Raw genomic sequence first — 15042 nt, 5'->3', positions numbered from 1 at the left:
TCACCACGCAGTCGCCTCAGCATACCTGCTGGGATCCACTTGTCCGTCTGTCCACAATACTACATGTCTCTGATTAGACTCCGTTGCAGCCGATTTCGCACCAGAGACAGAGGCTGGCATATCCACATATCTATGGGGCGCCGAGGACTCATCAAAGGTTCGTGAGTCTTCGTCTTGCAGTGCTGCCACAATTGATTGTTCAGCGTCCTCCTGCAAATGTCTCTTGGTCTGCCGCCTCTTTAACTGATACTGTAGATGCTCACCTGTGTACCTGAAGAGCAGGTCAACTGGCATACTGTGCCAGTCCAGATGAGCCCTCCTGCAGCTCCATTGATGATATTTCCTGGCGTAGCAGAATAAAATTGCCTTGATTCTCCCCTCAATCTCGCGCGCGCATCCTTCCAATTGCCCGACCACATCAGTAGATGTTTCCATTTGAGCTGAATCTGTTTGTTGGCGCGGATCGTAGAAACTAATCAAGGCTTGAAATGTCACGTCGTCCAGATTCCCGGCGGCGGCGTCAAGCTCCCTCGCGATGGTCTGATCGGGCATTCCTCGCAGTAGCTGTCTCTTGATCTCAATCCCTGTCGAGATACCAGATGCTAGATCGATAGCATCAAGAGCGTGAAAAACAGCAGGATATTTTTCAAGGTTCCGGTGATTCCATTCGATCGGCGGGAGGACATCTACATAATCGAGGTTGATTCCAGTTTCATGCTTGATGGCCAGCACCTTTATGTGAGCCTCTATCCTTTTCGTCTTCTCTTCCAACCTTTGTTGTTTCATGACTAAGGCTGCGCTTTTGCAGATCAAGTCAAACTCGCCGGGCCTGCCTCCAATTGAGTCGAGAAGCTGCTTGAGAAATAGTCGAGCTTCTGCAAGAGCTTCTATATGGCCGGAATCGGCAAGACTAAGAAGCGAGTAGAGTAATTCTCCAATTCTGCGCGCGATCTGAGCTGTAGATTGGGCAATAATATACTCCATGAGGTAATCAACCCGCTCGGTATGCGACAACAGTTTTTTCACCAGATATCGAGCATTCGTTTGGTTGAGAGATTCCAAGCTTGTCTTAAGGAGTTCATGAATGGTGTCCACTGACGGCAAATTCTCGCTGCACAGAGCCCCAATAAATGACCTGCTGGCGGCTTGAACCTGGTTGAAGTGTAGCCACCCACGCGTCAAGGTATCAAAAACTTCGTGTCGACGATCGAATCTCGAAATATACGTGAATTTTCGAATAACAAAGTCTTTGAGCCGCCAATGGTCTACTTTCGTATTCGCGATTTCGTCACTTGGTCTCTGAAAGAGGCGACGTATATGCATGCCATCTCCGATGTAGCCTCTCATCCGGAGAACTATCTCGCGGAATAGCTCGACGTCATTCGTAGCTATAGCATGGCTGAGTAGGCAAACGACTGTTTGTTGAGTTGCTGGCCAGTCGGTAGACATCAGATAGGAGTCAATCACGGCCCCTGCAAGGTCCGGCCTCTGCACCCGGTGGAATCCGGCAATCAGCGTCATGAAGTTGTGGAGATTCGGAGGCGCCGGAGATGCCAAAAGATTGAAGCAAATCTTGCCCACTGCTTCCTTGACGTTTGGGTTTTTGCTAAAAAGCGTGCGGAAATTCTCGCTCAGGTCGAAACGAGCAGTCCTCGACGCCTCGGGCTCAACGTGCGGGTTGCGATACATTGGGTACTCCCCCAGGAGATCCTCGGCTTGGTCCAAAAATTCATCTCCCGTAGACGTTTGATCAGCCGACTGCCCAGCAGAGCTTGTACTCCTGGCCTGCCATAAAAGTGTTTGCACCAACTGCTCCACAGTCTTGGTTGTTTTCTCTAGTTGATTTTCATTTGCCGGAAGTCTTATCCAGTTGTCTGATTTTTCCTCGGCTGATATCGCTGCCTCTACTTGTTCCCAGTTCACCTCATGCCGCGGAAACGTAGATCGAGATTGTGGTGCAAAAGTCATGGTCCCTATGTCTGCCAACTCCCCGAGCAGCACCGATCCATCTTTCGTGGCTCCGCCTTCTGGTGAAAAAGTCTTTGGCAATGTGCTCCCTTCATGGTCCCAGGATCCTTGCGTTTCATCTGCCTCAAAGGCAATTGGTGATTCCTGGACAGCGAGTGTGCTCAAGGACGCCCTGGCTCTCTCCAGCTTCGCATCGAGTTCCGCTCGCCGCACTTCCTTCCTTTGCGAGTCAATCACGACGGCCGTACCCAGTATCGTCGTGTAGCATGCTGTGAAGAGGTCGGCACCGGTCACCCTTCGTCGTGGGGCAGCTGTGGTTGCACGTCTAGAAAGCGCGTTGGTGGGATGAAGGCACACTCGACAGCGACAGGCCGATTGCGCCTGTGCTACCCTAGACCAGAGTGTCTGCATATTGCAGACATATCGCCCGAGGCCAATCGCGCAGATCCGAGAGGGGCAATTGATGGGTTTGGACTCGTTGCTTCGCTGAAATTCGGCTGTAGTGTAAAATGCAAAAAGGGCTCACGATTGTCTGATGATGCTATGCTAGGCTAGACTTAGGACGGATCAATGATCAATCAGAGCCGGGGTCTCCGTAATGGTGCACCTTTATTGGCATAATCTGCCTAAATACATCAAGCTGCTCGCACCACATATCGTCCTCAGATCCATTCGGGTTTGCCTTGACCATTTCAACTGGGACTCTTTGCATCTGTACAGGAATTGCCAAGAAATCTTGAAAAATGTTCGCTCTGACATTGACAGCTGAATTGACAGGGTAAGCCAGCCCATAGAATAAGCTGGAATATTATACTTACCAGAATGGCCATCAGGGTGACCAACTTGCGCCCTAGCGACACCGAGGAGAACCCGTTTTGGTATACCTTTACAGTGCAATGTACATCATGCCGCGAGACACACTCAAACACGGTCGGTGTTAGTAGATTCGTAAGTCGATAGCAGTGCCATCCATCATGGCAAGCTGGACCGCTGATCACGAACAGGAGAACAATGAGATGAGTGGCAGCAGAGGAGAGGCCAACTTTGTGTGGAAGTGCAAGAACTGCAAGGTCTGGTCGCCATAGCCTTGTGCGTCAAAACGAGAAGACTAACTTTGCTTGACAGAGAGAGTCTACTGCCTCCATCAAGACGGCGCCCAAGGCTTATGAGCAGGGAGAACCTCCCAAGGCCCAGTCTATCATTGAGTTCGACTGCCGAGGACTCGAGTTCACGGACTTCCACCCAGAGGTTGGTCCACCCTCCTGTCATCAAAGGGCATAATCAGCTGACTGTTGTAGGGAACTTGGCTCGCCGATGGTATCGACTCTGGCACAAAGTTCACAGAGATCGAACTCACAGATGGAGAATGGTTTGACTATGACGAGAAATCCGGAGAAGAGGTTATCATCAAGGACCTCAAGTGGAACATCAAGAGAGCTTGATGGTTTGTTTGGTATTCTCAAGGCTCATTAACAGATGCATGAAAATGCAAAATCATTCAGAAAAAGAAAAAAGAAGTGAAAATAGCTCTATGAATTTCATCGTACTCGCGGACTTGCAATGGTACACAATGTACTGAAAGTCTCCCTTACGAGCAAACCCAAGTTGCTAGATATGCATATAGCGAGGTTCAAGCTTTCCGCCTGCCCCGCTAGCTGGAGCTCTCTACCTGCATTAGGTACCTGGGACTCAACCATCTGCAGTCGCAAAACTCCAAACGTGAAGCTTCAACCTGCCAGACGCGACAAGTAGTTTATTACGTGCGCGCAGGGAAAAACACATACAAAATCTGCCCATCATGAGTGTGAGCACCCCACCTACCGTTCCTACCCATCCTTTGCTGACCAGAATACCTACAGTTTATGCCAATCAACCCGCGGCCCATGCTGCAAGACCTGTATGTTTCTTCCCTCTGGGGACCCGTTTCGCGAACAACCCAAACCCTCCTCGAGATGGCAACAACTTCTCCGAAAATCATGAAAAGCTGACAAGTTACTTGCAAAAAAAACCACAGGGTCAACAAGGACATTGTCGTGCGCCTAAAGTGGGGCGAGACCGAGTACAAGGGCAGACTGGTGTCGACCGACAGCTACATGAACATTCAGCTCACCAACGCGCAAGAGTTCATCGACCAAAAGTTCACGAGCGACCTGGGCCAGATTCTGATCCGGTGCAACAATGTGCTGTGGATCAAGGCTGCCGATGCCGGCGAGGGGGACGTCAAGATGGAAGGTTGATTTGAGTTTGCAAACGCGAAAAAGGAGGGCTCCTCTGTGTCTTCAGCGAGAGCGAGCGCGATACATCACTGCGGACGGAAGCTTGGCGGGCTTATTCTTTGTCTGGATCGAGCCGAGATGAGGTGGAAGCCGTCATATAATGGGAGTTTGCCAATGAAAGGGCCGTCGCTGGATTAGGCGCGGCAACAGAGACTGGGTTGTACGCACCATTCTGAGTTGCCCAGTCAGAATATTGGCGGGCAGGATTATTGCGCGTGGGATCAGCGGTGGCACGATCCCCTAGAAAAGAAACTGAAGATAAATCCACCGGCAGACCGAGTCTGAATGTTTTGGTAGAAGTACAAGGCGTTTGGTCATGTCATCAGAGAAAAAAATGGTCATGTCGTTTTTGCATTTAGGTATTCTCAACTAGGGAGGACCGAGGACGCCTCCCATGATTTTGTTATTCAGCTGTCCCCCATGATTTTTCAGGTTTTCCGTTCCGTCAAACTATCGTCTCGAGATTTACATTACGCAGGCTATCTTGCGGCTGCTGCACATTTCCGACTCTCCCACTTTGATCCGCTGTGTCTCGCTAACCCACATGTAGGTCTCAACCATCCATTCGTACCAGACCTTTGCATCATCGGTCTGTCTCCACATGCTCACCTCGACCTCTGCGTCTGGCGGCAGATATAGTGGTTTCTATCATTGTTAGCACGAGTTAATCGCGAGCGCAAGATGTGGTGGCCATACCTTGAGTGGGAAGAAAATGGGAAACCAGGAAATCATGTCCTTGCTCTTGCGTTGAATGTTGTCAGGCAGAATACTGAGCTCTACCAATTCTTTACCTTCAATTCTGGGACGGTAGAGAACCGACTCAAAGTATCCAGCAAGACCATGAATGACGCCTCTATCCCGGCAGACAAAGGTCAAGTGGCAATGCCGGGAGTTGTGGTCATTGGCACCCACGCCTCCAGCCATTGAGCCACCGCCGCCTCCTACCACACCTCCTGATCTACGCGCTTCAATCATTTCCATAGTAGATTGTGGCAGTGGGTGAATAAACTCCCAGGCCTGCTGAAATCTTCCGTGGCCAGGTACACGCTGGCTCACAAAATCAATCTGGAACAGTCGGACTACCCATGGTGTGTCAAAAGCATGCTCGTCAAGAGGCGCCCGCTGGCTAATGTCCGCATGGAGCCGGGGCGTTGAAATCGGGGACAGGTGCGCCGTGTACGATTCTGGGATGGAGATGCCATGAGGTTTTGCGAGCACATGTTGAATGCCGTCCAAGCATTCTGGGGACAATTCATTGTCGCCAAATGAACCCAGCAGTTCTGACACCAGGATATCAACATTGCCATACTCTGGCTCGTTGGCAGTGCCACCGATGATAGGACCCTTCCAAGCCCGCATGTCCGTCTTCACGACTGTGACTCGTCCATTCCAAACTTTCTGGTTCTGACGAAGAAGGTAGACATAGGCGTTGGGGTTCTTCTCTACTGCCCACACCTTTACAGGTACGCCAGTGCTTTCGCTCGCCCGAAGTGCACGCGTTACGAGCGGCCCACGTCCCGAGCCAGCAACGGCAATGACAACTTCTCCAGTGGGAGAAGAAGTGGGCTTACGTTGATGCGACCATTCAGCCAGAGCTTGAGCGATGGCTAGCTCGTACTGGTGGTACTTGACCGGGTCTGTTTCAAAGACTTCGTACGTGATAGATTCCAAATTGTCCGAGAGAGGCTGCAGAGGAGATTGCAACCAGTCCTGAAAGTTGGTGAGTGTGGCTTGCTCAAGGACTGAATGAGGCTCCTGTTGCCGTTCGAGGTGGCGCAAGTAAGAAGAATACCGATTATGGACTGGGTATCCTTGGTTCTCCTTCTTTGGTTGCTTCGCCGCCTCTGCGAGAGTTGGGAACTCGTCGGTTTTGGGGGCCTCTGTTGGCTCCTCAACATCCTTGACTTCCGGACCGACATCACAAAGCAGGAAGTACGGGGCGACCTTGAGTTTCATATAGCTCATGATCATTTCCTGATGGTGCCGAGAGAGCGAAGGGTTGCCGCCCTTGTTTGCCTGGAAGGCCTTTGGGCCGATTGTGAGGTACTGAACTGGCTCAGAGAACCAGCGGTTCTGAAGTTCCTTTGACGGCATAAGTCGAGGCATCCGAATTGCTAAGGTCACGTGTCAGTTGATGCTCTCTCCAACACAAAGGGCGTCAGCTGGGCATACCAACGAAGAGTCTCGTGTCATAATTGCACGTTGAACGAATGACGTGCCAAGAGTCCCACGAGCTAAATATGTCAATATTATCTTGTGCGCCACTTGCCGCTGTCTCCTTGCTACTCTCAAGCTCGGATGTAAGAGTACTTGTGGCCTCTTCCAAGCCTGGCTCTCTGTACATGGGCAAGTGAATGACAAAGTTCATGCGCGTACCGACCACCATGGCCTCCTGCACTGCTCGCGCATATTGCGCAACTCCGCGGCTGCCGTTGGCTTGGACGGCATCTTGTCTCGGACCAGGAAAGATGATTGTACGTACGCCGCAGAAATTGGCATAAGCAACCTCGAGGTTGAGAACCTGTCTTGAGATACTCGAGATGGCAGGGTTGTCCGAGCACAAGTCAATCCAAGGACTCGAGTATGCAATCAGCCCACTGGTGGCGGGACCAGGGAAGAGCGAGGTATCCTCCGTGGTCAGCGGGGGTACGATGGGATCTGGGTGGCAGCTTGGAATCTCCGAACTTTGGAGCTCGGCGCAGCTTTTTGCGGCCAGCTCAGTGACTCTCTTTCGAAAGTTCTCATTTGTGACAGGAGTTGTCACAAAGCTGAACTGCTTTCTGGTCAGAGGACTTGGCCGCGATGAAATATGCCCTGCTCACTTACACCGGCGTTTAGCACTTGACCATATTGCAAATCGGTCAAGGTCTCGTGTCGGGCAGAATCATGCTGCCCGATGTAGAAAATAGGCCTGCTCTCGTCATAGTCCTCGCCGCCTTGGTCGTACGAAGATTGAGCCATGTTGTGACTGTTCTTGCTCAATCTCGGCTGGATTGCGCCGCTTTGGTTGGGTTGTGTTTTGGCAGCGTCTGAATTTTGCTGTCGACGTTTGCGGGCTTGGGGGAAAAAAAACAAATTCGTTTTAGTCACGAATTCACAACATGGCAAGTACGGCCAGCTGCAGGGTATTTTTTGCGTCAGTGACAGCTTACGCTTGTAAAGGAATGAATTGCTAGCTCGAGGAGAACTATAAAGGTTCAAAAGCCATGAGACTTTAAATCATAAGCATACACGAGTTGATGGGCGCAACACATGGACCCAAAATGATTGATGGAACGGGCTGGGCCGATTACCTACACAAATGTGTGCATCCAGCGCACAAGAAAACCCAACGTAGCTAATGCACCCAGTGGGTGCCTTTTCTAGGCGATTTGGTAGCTACATGTCCAGTAACCATGGTACCTAGGTATATCAATCCTTGGGTGAGGCAGACTGTTAAATGATGACGAATATCGATTCTTCATTCGCGGTGCCTGAAGTTTTTCAAGTTTACAAGCACAGTATCGGTTCTATCTATACAGAAAGAAAGTATTACATCTCAATTTGGGAGCTTTGGGACAGCCAATAAAAACTTTATTGTGGCATTAAATAGTTGACGATCATAGCTGCGAGTCTACCTACTGTACTCTGTAGGCAGGCAGGCAGGTAGACGACTGTCAAAGACCCTGAAAACCTCGATGGTACAGCAGGTCTTATCGATAACAATGGTTGCGGGCCCCACTACGATACCTGGGAGCTCCCTCTGTCGGGCGGACAGGAATCGCGGGGATTGTTTTTGAAAGCCCACTGACGACTCCTGGCAGCCTCCTGTAGTTGAGGTGCTCCCAGTCCCCCCGAACCGACAAAGGAGATAGTACTACGCGTTTCGTAGCGCAGCACTGTCAATATGAACCGACGAATGGTTTGTTCTGCATCCGATACGAATGTTGTAGCTGTCGGATACTGACGCAGTCCTCGCGCAGCTCACCAAGGAGGAGGAGGGTGCTGGCGACGAGGTCGAGGTCCGTCGCGAAGACCAGGACAAGATCAACAAGTTCAGCCGGTTGCACCAGAAGGAATTGAAGATTCAGGAGGCGCTGAATATCAAGAGCGTGAGTTTGTCTGTCTGATCCGTAGGAGGGTCAGTAGGTCTCAGGTTGAGCACGCTGACGCCTCGAGCCTTGTGTTGCAGAAAGAGAAAGAAGAGCTCGACGATATCACGACGGAGCTGGAATTGGCAGACGAGGATGACCTCGTACCGTAAGTCACATATACTCCAATGATGATTTCAAGTGTCAGGCCGACTGACACGAATGGTCACAGATACAAGATCGGCGACGCCTTCTTCCACGTGTCCCTCGAGCAAGCACAAGAGATGCTTGCCACGTCAACTTCGAACATCGAGGAGGAGGTTTCGGCCCTGGAAGACAGGATGGGCACCGTCAAGGACGAGATGACACAGCTCAAGGTCGAACTATACGCCAGATTCGGTCGCAGTATCAACCTCGAAACATAAAAGCTTACCGAATATAACAAAGCCAATAAGGAGACATGCGCTTTCCCCACCTCGCATCGTGCCAGTAATACCTACCTACTAGGATGAGCAGTGCCATAAGCGCAGCGTCGGCGTTTACTGCAGTGCATCCTCATCCTGTGACGGAAATAAGGGATTGACTAATATGGCAACTCAACGACGATGGATGCTTTCTTTCCCATGCGCTTGGTAATTGTACTGGGCCGGTGCTGGGGGCAGCCTAATGTACCTTACAGATACTTGGGGCATCGTAGGCCAGCCAAAACGGGGGAGTCGCACAAATGCAGGAGCCGACCCGATTCGGGGGTTTCGGGGGTAGAAAATGCTATGGAGACATGACACAAGCCAAGATCAAGCTTAAAAGTTCGTTGGCGGGTGCCTCGGTGCTGGAAGTTGGATCGAGAATTTGCAAAAAGCTGCTGAAACGGCGCTAAAGCCCATCAGCCCAGGGTGTAATATGATGTCACTGGCCACCCCCATACGGGAACCTTGACCTAACCCAGGTACAGCTTTTGCGACCTTCATAAGCCAGAATCCAAACAAGAAAATCATGGCAGTGTCCCTGGGCAATCCTTAATTAGACAGGCAGATGCTGGGGGAGCTACTCGATCCTCAATCAAGCAGGACTACTATTGGTGTGCTAGCATTGCATCCAGGCACACGCTTACTCGCTCATTCTTGTTGAAAACTTCCGTGATCTCCAGGCACATACCCCCCGAAGATCTTTCCTTTCTCTACAGGCCAATCGAGTTGCGTGTGTTTGTTTTCCGTCCTCCACGAGCAACCACTCATTCGTCCGCCTGGCTCGGAGTGAGTGCTACATTGCCAAATTGCGCCCAAAAGAAGAAGAAGTTTACTCGTTTTCTCTTTTTCTTCCACGTCCCTTGAACACTTCAGACAGTCAACAAACATGTCGTACAAAAGGGGAATCGTCGCATCATGGCTATTTGCGACTGTAGCAGTTGCCGCGCCTGCTCCAGAGCCTGTGCCTCATCCTATGATCACTCCCGCTCCGGTCCTACGACGCGACTATCAGCGACGAGACTTTGACCCGGCCTCGTACGTAGACAGCGTGATTAGTGGCATTGGCAGCGACGTGTCTTCATACGTTGCGTCCGGCATTCCGCAGTACTTTCAAGACTTGCCTGTGGGTGATTCAGTGGAGAGTTCTCTTTCGATCAACGACGATGATCTGAAAGCCACGCCTACCCAAGTGCTCAACATACCGTAAGTACAAGCCTCTTCCCCTGGTCGTTCAATGATAGACTAGATACACACGCCTCTCTGCCATTGCTTGCGACAAGTGACTGATCAAGCAATAACAGGGGCTACGCCAACTGGACAGAACAAGGTTGGAATGTCCGCGTCCATGGCAACGTATTCAAGCAGCCCAATATAACGCAAGAAAAGGTGGACGATCTTGCCAACGTTTTCCTAATCGATACGGATATCGACAGCCTGCCAGCGGATCAGCAAGCACAGGCAAGGAACCTGACCAGGGAAATCTTTGTGGTGCAGCAAAAGGATGTGAACGTTACCATCAATTTTGTCAATGATGTGACGGTTGAGCCAGATGCCAGCGGTGGTGTCATTAATGCGGTAAGACTCTTTACTCGGAATTCCGCCATGATATAATAGCCCTATCAACCAAAGTACGAGACTAAGACGTGTCAATTCATATAGGAAGGAGGTGCACAGAGCATTCAATTGCCTTACCCGACGACCGATGAGGGTGACTTTGATACCTTTGTTGTGCTGGCCAACACCACTGGCCCCAATGGAGGCTATATGATTGCTGGTAACGCGACCGATTCGATTCAGTCTCTCAACATGTACGCAAATGGGACTGATACCGGCAATGCTACGGCATACCTGGTTCCTCCCAATGGCCTGACCATAATCTCCGATATCGACGATATTCTACGAATAACCAAGATTTATGATCCCAAGGAAGGCTTGCTCAACTCATTCGCCAGGCCATTCACTCAATGGGAGAACATGCCAGAAATCTACGCCAACTGGAGTGCTTCGATACCAAACTTCCACTTCCATTACCTTACAACAACACCAGAGCAAGTCACAAGGAATTACATGGAGTGAGTGATCTACAGTTTCTAAAGTCATTGCCTTCTTGCGAACATTGGCCCTGCGAGCGTTTCATGGATTAACAAAATGGCCCTTGTGCTAACACTGTTTAGATTCATTTACAAGACCTACCCGCTCGGATCATTTGATACACGCCCTCTCAACTTTTCAGATGTGTCCGCAACTCTTCAAATCCGGCGTTTCTTGCTGGATAAGATCTTCCAGACGTTCCCCGACCGCAAGTTTGTCTTGATGGGTGACACGACCAACTCTGATGTCATGGTTAGTAGATCTGCCATTTTTGGCAGTCTCTTGATGGTGAGCTTTGATACTGATCCTTGACAATAGAAAGCCTATCCAGCACTGGCCAAGGACTATCCAGGACAAGTGCAGTGCATCTTTTTGCGCAACACTTCTGCTACTGATTCAACAGACCTTTTCCCCTACGACACATCAGGCTTTGAAGGCCTGAACCAGACTCAGTACATGGTAGGTGCAATTGGTTCTTTATTTGAATTCCTTTCATTGCAAGGCCTAATTCAATTCCCAGTTCTTTCTTCACGCGAATGATTTGACCAATTTGGACATTGTCGGCGGCAACTGCTATAACTCGACGATTCCTCAAAACGTCACTTTTGGCTACCAAGGTTATGGATTTGGCAATGCCGCGACTTCTCTCGGCTTTGGCGGAAGCTCAGCCATTGCTCTTGCCACGTTTTGGTTTGCCGTCTCCCTACTCTTGATATAAGAGAAGCAAATATTCCAAAAGTTTGCATGAGGATATGAGAAAATGACGGATAGGTCTGGCTACGGTTTTGGATAGCGGTGTTCTCAGAGGTAACCGATAGGTTATAGGCATTCGCGACTGGCGTTTAATGAAGCTGTATTATTGACTTGATAGGGTTTGATGATTCCACAGTACAAAAATTAGGCCAATTGGTTTCTTCTTCATATGTTAGCCTTTATGCGCAACGCAAATGATTGTTCATGCCTACTCAGACTTCCGTGTTGCGCTGAACGATTTCTCTCGTGGGATAGAAATGAAGCAGCGATGCCACTCGCAACAAAGGATTTATCGACCAGGCACAGTCACAAAGCCTCCGTGTATGGCTCGGAAGACCATTGGTATATAGAATACTCCAAAATTTCCAAGATACCTATGTGTAAACGAAATGTTAATAAAGGCAGGTGGCAAGAAAATCCTATATTTACCATGAATTCAAAAAAACATACAACACTGCTTTTGAGCACCCCGAACCGGGACGATCTACTTGCTTATCAAAGACGTAAAATCCTCTTCCAGGGGTGAAGGAGACGGTTGTATTGGTTGCCCTTTGCATTGAAATGTTCTGGACAATCATTCTTACTGGTCTTGGGGGTACGTGTTTGTCTGATAATTCGACATTGATTGCGACGAGTTATGGTCTTGAGTCGGAGATATACACTGATATCACAAAGCCTCGGCTTTCGAGTCACACACACACTCGAGATGATTCGGGTGTTCTTTCTTGGTTCGTGCTCAAGGAATGGATATGATGCGCTTGCACGATAGCTTGTTCAAACGAGTCTATAGATTACTAGTCTCGCGAAAAGAGAACAACAGAACACAATTCTTTATATATATATATATATATTAGAAAATCGATAGGGTCCTCGACGAGACAGAAGAAACCACTCACAGACGACTCGAGGATGCAGAGCAGCCTTTACAGCACACGTGTCATATAAGCCACACCGTCACGAATTTTATGCCCCTACATATGCGCAAGCTTTGCGACACGGAGCAAGTTTCTTCTTGTTGCAGAGCACTCGTGGACTCGAACGAGAAATCACATATTGAGTGTTTAGACTTGATGACTGCCACAGAATGTTCATGGTCGCAATTGAAAGACCCATCCGAATCTAATCCTCGGAAACATACAGGGCATTCGATCAAGTTGTAACTAGCATACTTCGCGTGGTTGAGTTTCTTTGATTAGAGAGAGAAAGAGAGATGAGAATTTATGCTTTCTCTCGCCATCAAGTACAAGAGCCACCTGAAAAGATGGAAAGCAGCGAAGCTGCTTCTTATCTTTTTTTTTTCTCCCGACCTTTTTTGGAAACAACTATTCCATATTGAATACAACACTACGAGATAGTTAAACTTAATCTAGATGGCATATCCGTCCAAGGATCGAGACAAGTCTAGGGACGGATGTACGCAAACCAAAAACAGTCAAGGGTCAAAAAGCCTACCTTACCTTAGTCCCCAGCCCAGGGTTACCAGGGTTTGAAGAGCTGAAGCTGAAAGGCCTGACTGACCCTCTTTTTGACGCGATCCACGTCCGAGGTCCTGGGAAATAGTGCAATGACTTCTTTTCATTATTTCCAAAATGGAAAAGAAAAATTCTTTCATGGGCCGGACTTGCTCGGCAGATGCGTTCCACGCAAGGGTCAATCAATTCGACGCGATGGGGTCAGAGAGAGGGACCCAATATCAAGTGCGTGTAAGCGATGTCATGATATGATGTAAACCCGTGGCACAAGCGACGTGCCAGAGTGTGGATTTGGTAAGTATAACCCATCATGTCATGTTAGCCTTATGCGCACAACATGCGAGTGTGTTCCACCTTGGGGCTTTCTTTGATGAATGCATAAACCATTCGGGTCGGTTGGAGCTTCGCTTTTGGACGTGGAGGAGAATAATGATGATGATTTGTAATGCTCCCAAACATGAAAACCCATCACAATGTAGGGAGAAAAGGACAGAGAGAACAAGAGGGGGTGTGATTCGGTTTGTCATCACATTTGAGTGTGATGGTCCCCGAATCTCAATGGTCCCCGACTTCTCGTGGGATGCGAGCGGCGTGAACCCCCGAAACGAAGGTTCGACTGTGCATCTGAGGCCCGTCACGGCTCGGCACGAACGGGGAAGTGAAGGGAGAGGGCAGAGGGGAGAGGGGAAGAGTCTTCGAGGCTCTAAAATGGCTCATCCACAGACAAAAGTGCAGGGCCGGGAGTGACGAAAAATGTACGAGACCCCTCATGGCCCATTCCCGGGCTCGGTTTCGGGCTCTTGGGTCAGACATGACAATTGCTGCTGAGTCGATACTCGCACATCTTCTTACATATAACGCTGCATGCAGGATGCAGACAGACAGACAGGCAGACAGACAGTAGTCAGCGGGATGGGGGTTGGCTTCTTAGTTGGAACACACCCAATGATCATGATCCATGTCGTTGTAAGTGGATCATTTTCAATACTACTAGGTAACCTAGTGATCGGCTAGGTTGATAACCGTTGGCTTAGGCTGGATGATGTGGAACTCGCTCTCGCAGCCAAGGGGGAGAAAAAGAAGAAGAAGAAGAAAAAAGAAAAGTGTCATTGGTATATAGTATGCGTTATACTGCGCGGCCGCGAGTCATGGCAGGCAACGCTGCCGAGAAGGATCATATCTGACGCTTTGCCAAGCCGGCAGACGTTATTTGTTACCACAATGCGTGGTTCGATGATGATCCAACCGTCAGACAACTAACTGGGTTTTTACCTATCACTGCAGTCGTCAGTCTGACAGTCGTTGGGCAACTTGGATACGTACGTATGTAGTGGTAGTAATAGTAGTAGTAGTAGGTTTTTCCTTGTCGCTTAAAACGAACTGACGCCAATTATAGCTGAACCCCGTCTTATCTATTCCTTCGTCGTCAAGTACTTAGCTATCTCCTTCTCGAGAGCCTGTCCTGGTTGGTGCTCGTTGCGGCACTAATCGGATTGTCTCCGGGGCCCGTCACTACTCCGCCAGAGCGGAGAAACCATCTGTGGAATGTGCACTTTTTTCTTTCTTTCTCTTTTCCTCTGTCTCTTCCTGTGTCTGTCACTCCCGGTGATAGGACTATCGTAGTTGTGGCTAGTGAGGTACCGTACGTAGGTGTGTCACAGTATTTCAAGCTTGTCCTGTCCTGTATTGCGAACTTGCCAATGGGCTTCAGTCTTAGTCTCGATTTTTTTTTTCTCTCTTGCTGCAACTCTGCGGCACGGAAAGGATTCTGACCTAGGTTAGCCTGCCGTCGCTATCTGGGCTGTCTGGTACGCTCGTGGCATCAAGGTTTTTGTTCATTTCGGAGATCGTCATTGAAGAAGTCATTGGGATCTCCTTTCGGCCGCGTACATGGTAATATTACTGATCAGGATCTATGATCAAAACACTCTGCCCCCTCCCCCCC

General features: G+C 49.5%; 6 protein-coding genes across 6 annotated transcripts; 4 read left to right on the top strand and 2 right to left on the bottom strand.

Annotated features, from left to right (window-relative positions):
- Positions 1–2379, bottom strand: PFICI_11350 (uncharacterized protein; the record flags this gene model as incomplete). Its single annotated transcript, XM_007839931.1, has 1 exon — positions 1–2379. One exon carries the CDS (start codon positions 2377–2379, stop codon positions 1–3), a length of 2379 nt encoding a protein of 792 aa, XP_007838122.1.
- A 411-nt stretch (positions 2380–2790) lies between these two features.
- PFICI_11349 (uncharacterized protein) lies at positions 2791–3410 on the top strand (the record flags this gene model as incomplete). The annotated part of the gene is made up of 4 exons (XM_007839930.1): positions 2791–2916; positions 2973–3038; positions 3094–3216; positions 3267–3410. 4 exons carry the CDS (start codon positions 2791–2793, stop codon positions 3408–3410), a joined length of 459 nt encoding a protein of 152 aa, XP_007838121.1.
- A 356-nt stretch (positions 3411–3766) lies between these two features.
- Positions 3767–4205, top strand: PFICI_11348 (small nuclear ribonucleoprotein F; the record flags this gene model as incomplete). The annotated part of the gene is made up of 3 exons (XM_007839929.1): positions 3767–3772; positions 3828–3865; positions 3983–4205. The coding sequence occupies 3 exons, from the start codon at positions 3767–3769 to the stop codon at positions 4203–4205; spliced, it is 267 nt and encodes an 88-aa protein (XP_007838120.1).
- A 504-nt stretch (positions 4206–4709) lies between these two features.
- PFICI_11347 (uncharacterized protein) lies at positions 4710–7205 on the bottom strand (the record flags this gene model as incomplete). The annotated part of the gene is made up of 4 exons (XM_007839928.1): positions 4710–4889; positions 4941–6358; positions 6417–7017; positions 7071–7205. The coding sequence occupies 4 exons, from the start codon at positions 7203–7205 to the stop codon at positions 4710–4712; spliced, it is 2334 nt and encodes a 777-aa protein (XP_007838119.1).
- Positions 7206–8130: 925 nt separating this feature from the next.
- Positions 8131–8739, top strand: PFICI_11346 (uncharacterized protein; the record flags this gene model as incomplete). The annotated part of the gene is made up of 4 exons (XM_007839927.1): positions 8131–8145; positions 8207–8335; positions 8416–8483; positions 8547–8739. 4 exons carry the CDS (start codon positions 8131–8133, stop codon positions 8737–8739), a joined length of 405 nt encoding a protein of 134 aa, XP_007838118.1.
- A 928-nt stretch (positions 8740–9667) lies between these two features.
- Positions 9668–11590, top strand: PFICI_11345 (uncharacterized protein; the record flags this gene model as incomplete). Its single annotated transcript, XM_007839926.1, has 6 exons — positions 9668–9984; positions 10083–10356; positions 10441–10853; positions 10956–11124; positions 11191–11331; positions 11393–11590. The coding sequence occupies 6 exons, from the start codon at positions 9668–9670 to the stop codon at positions 11588–11590; spliced, it is 1512 nt and encodes a 503-aa protein (XP_007838117.1).
- Positions 11591–15042: the final 3452 nt, after the last annotated feature.

Source organism: Pestalotiopsis fici, assembly GCF_000516985.1.
Source record: "Pestalotiopsis fici W106-1 unplaced genomic scaffold PFICI_Scf_8, whole genome shotgun sequence".
Taxonomy (NCBI): domain Eukaryota; kingdom Fungi; phylum Ascomycota; class Sordariomycetes; order Amphisphaeriales; family Sporocadaceae; genus Pestalotiopsis; species Pestalotiopsis fici.
This window is presented reverse-complemented; position numbering and strand designations above follow the sequence as displayed.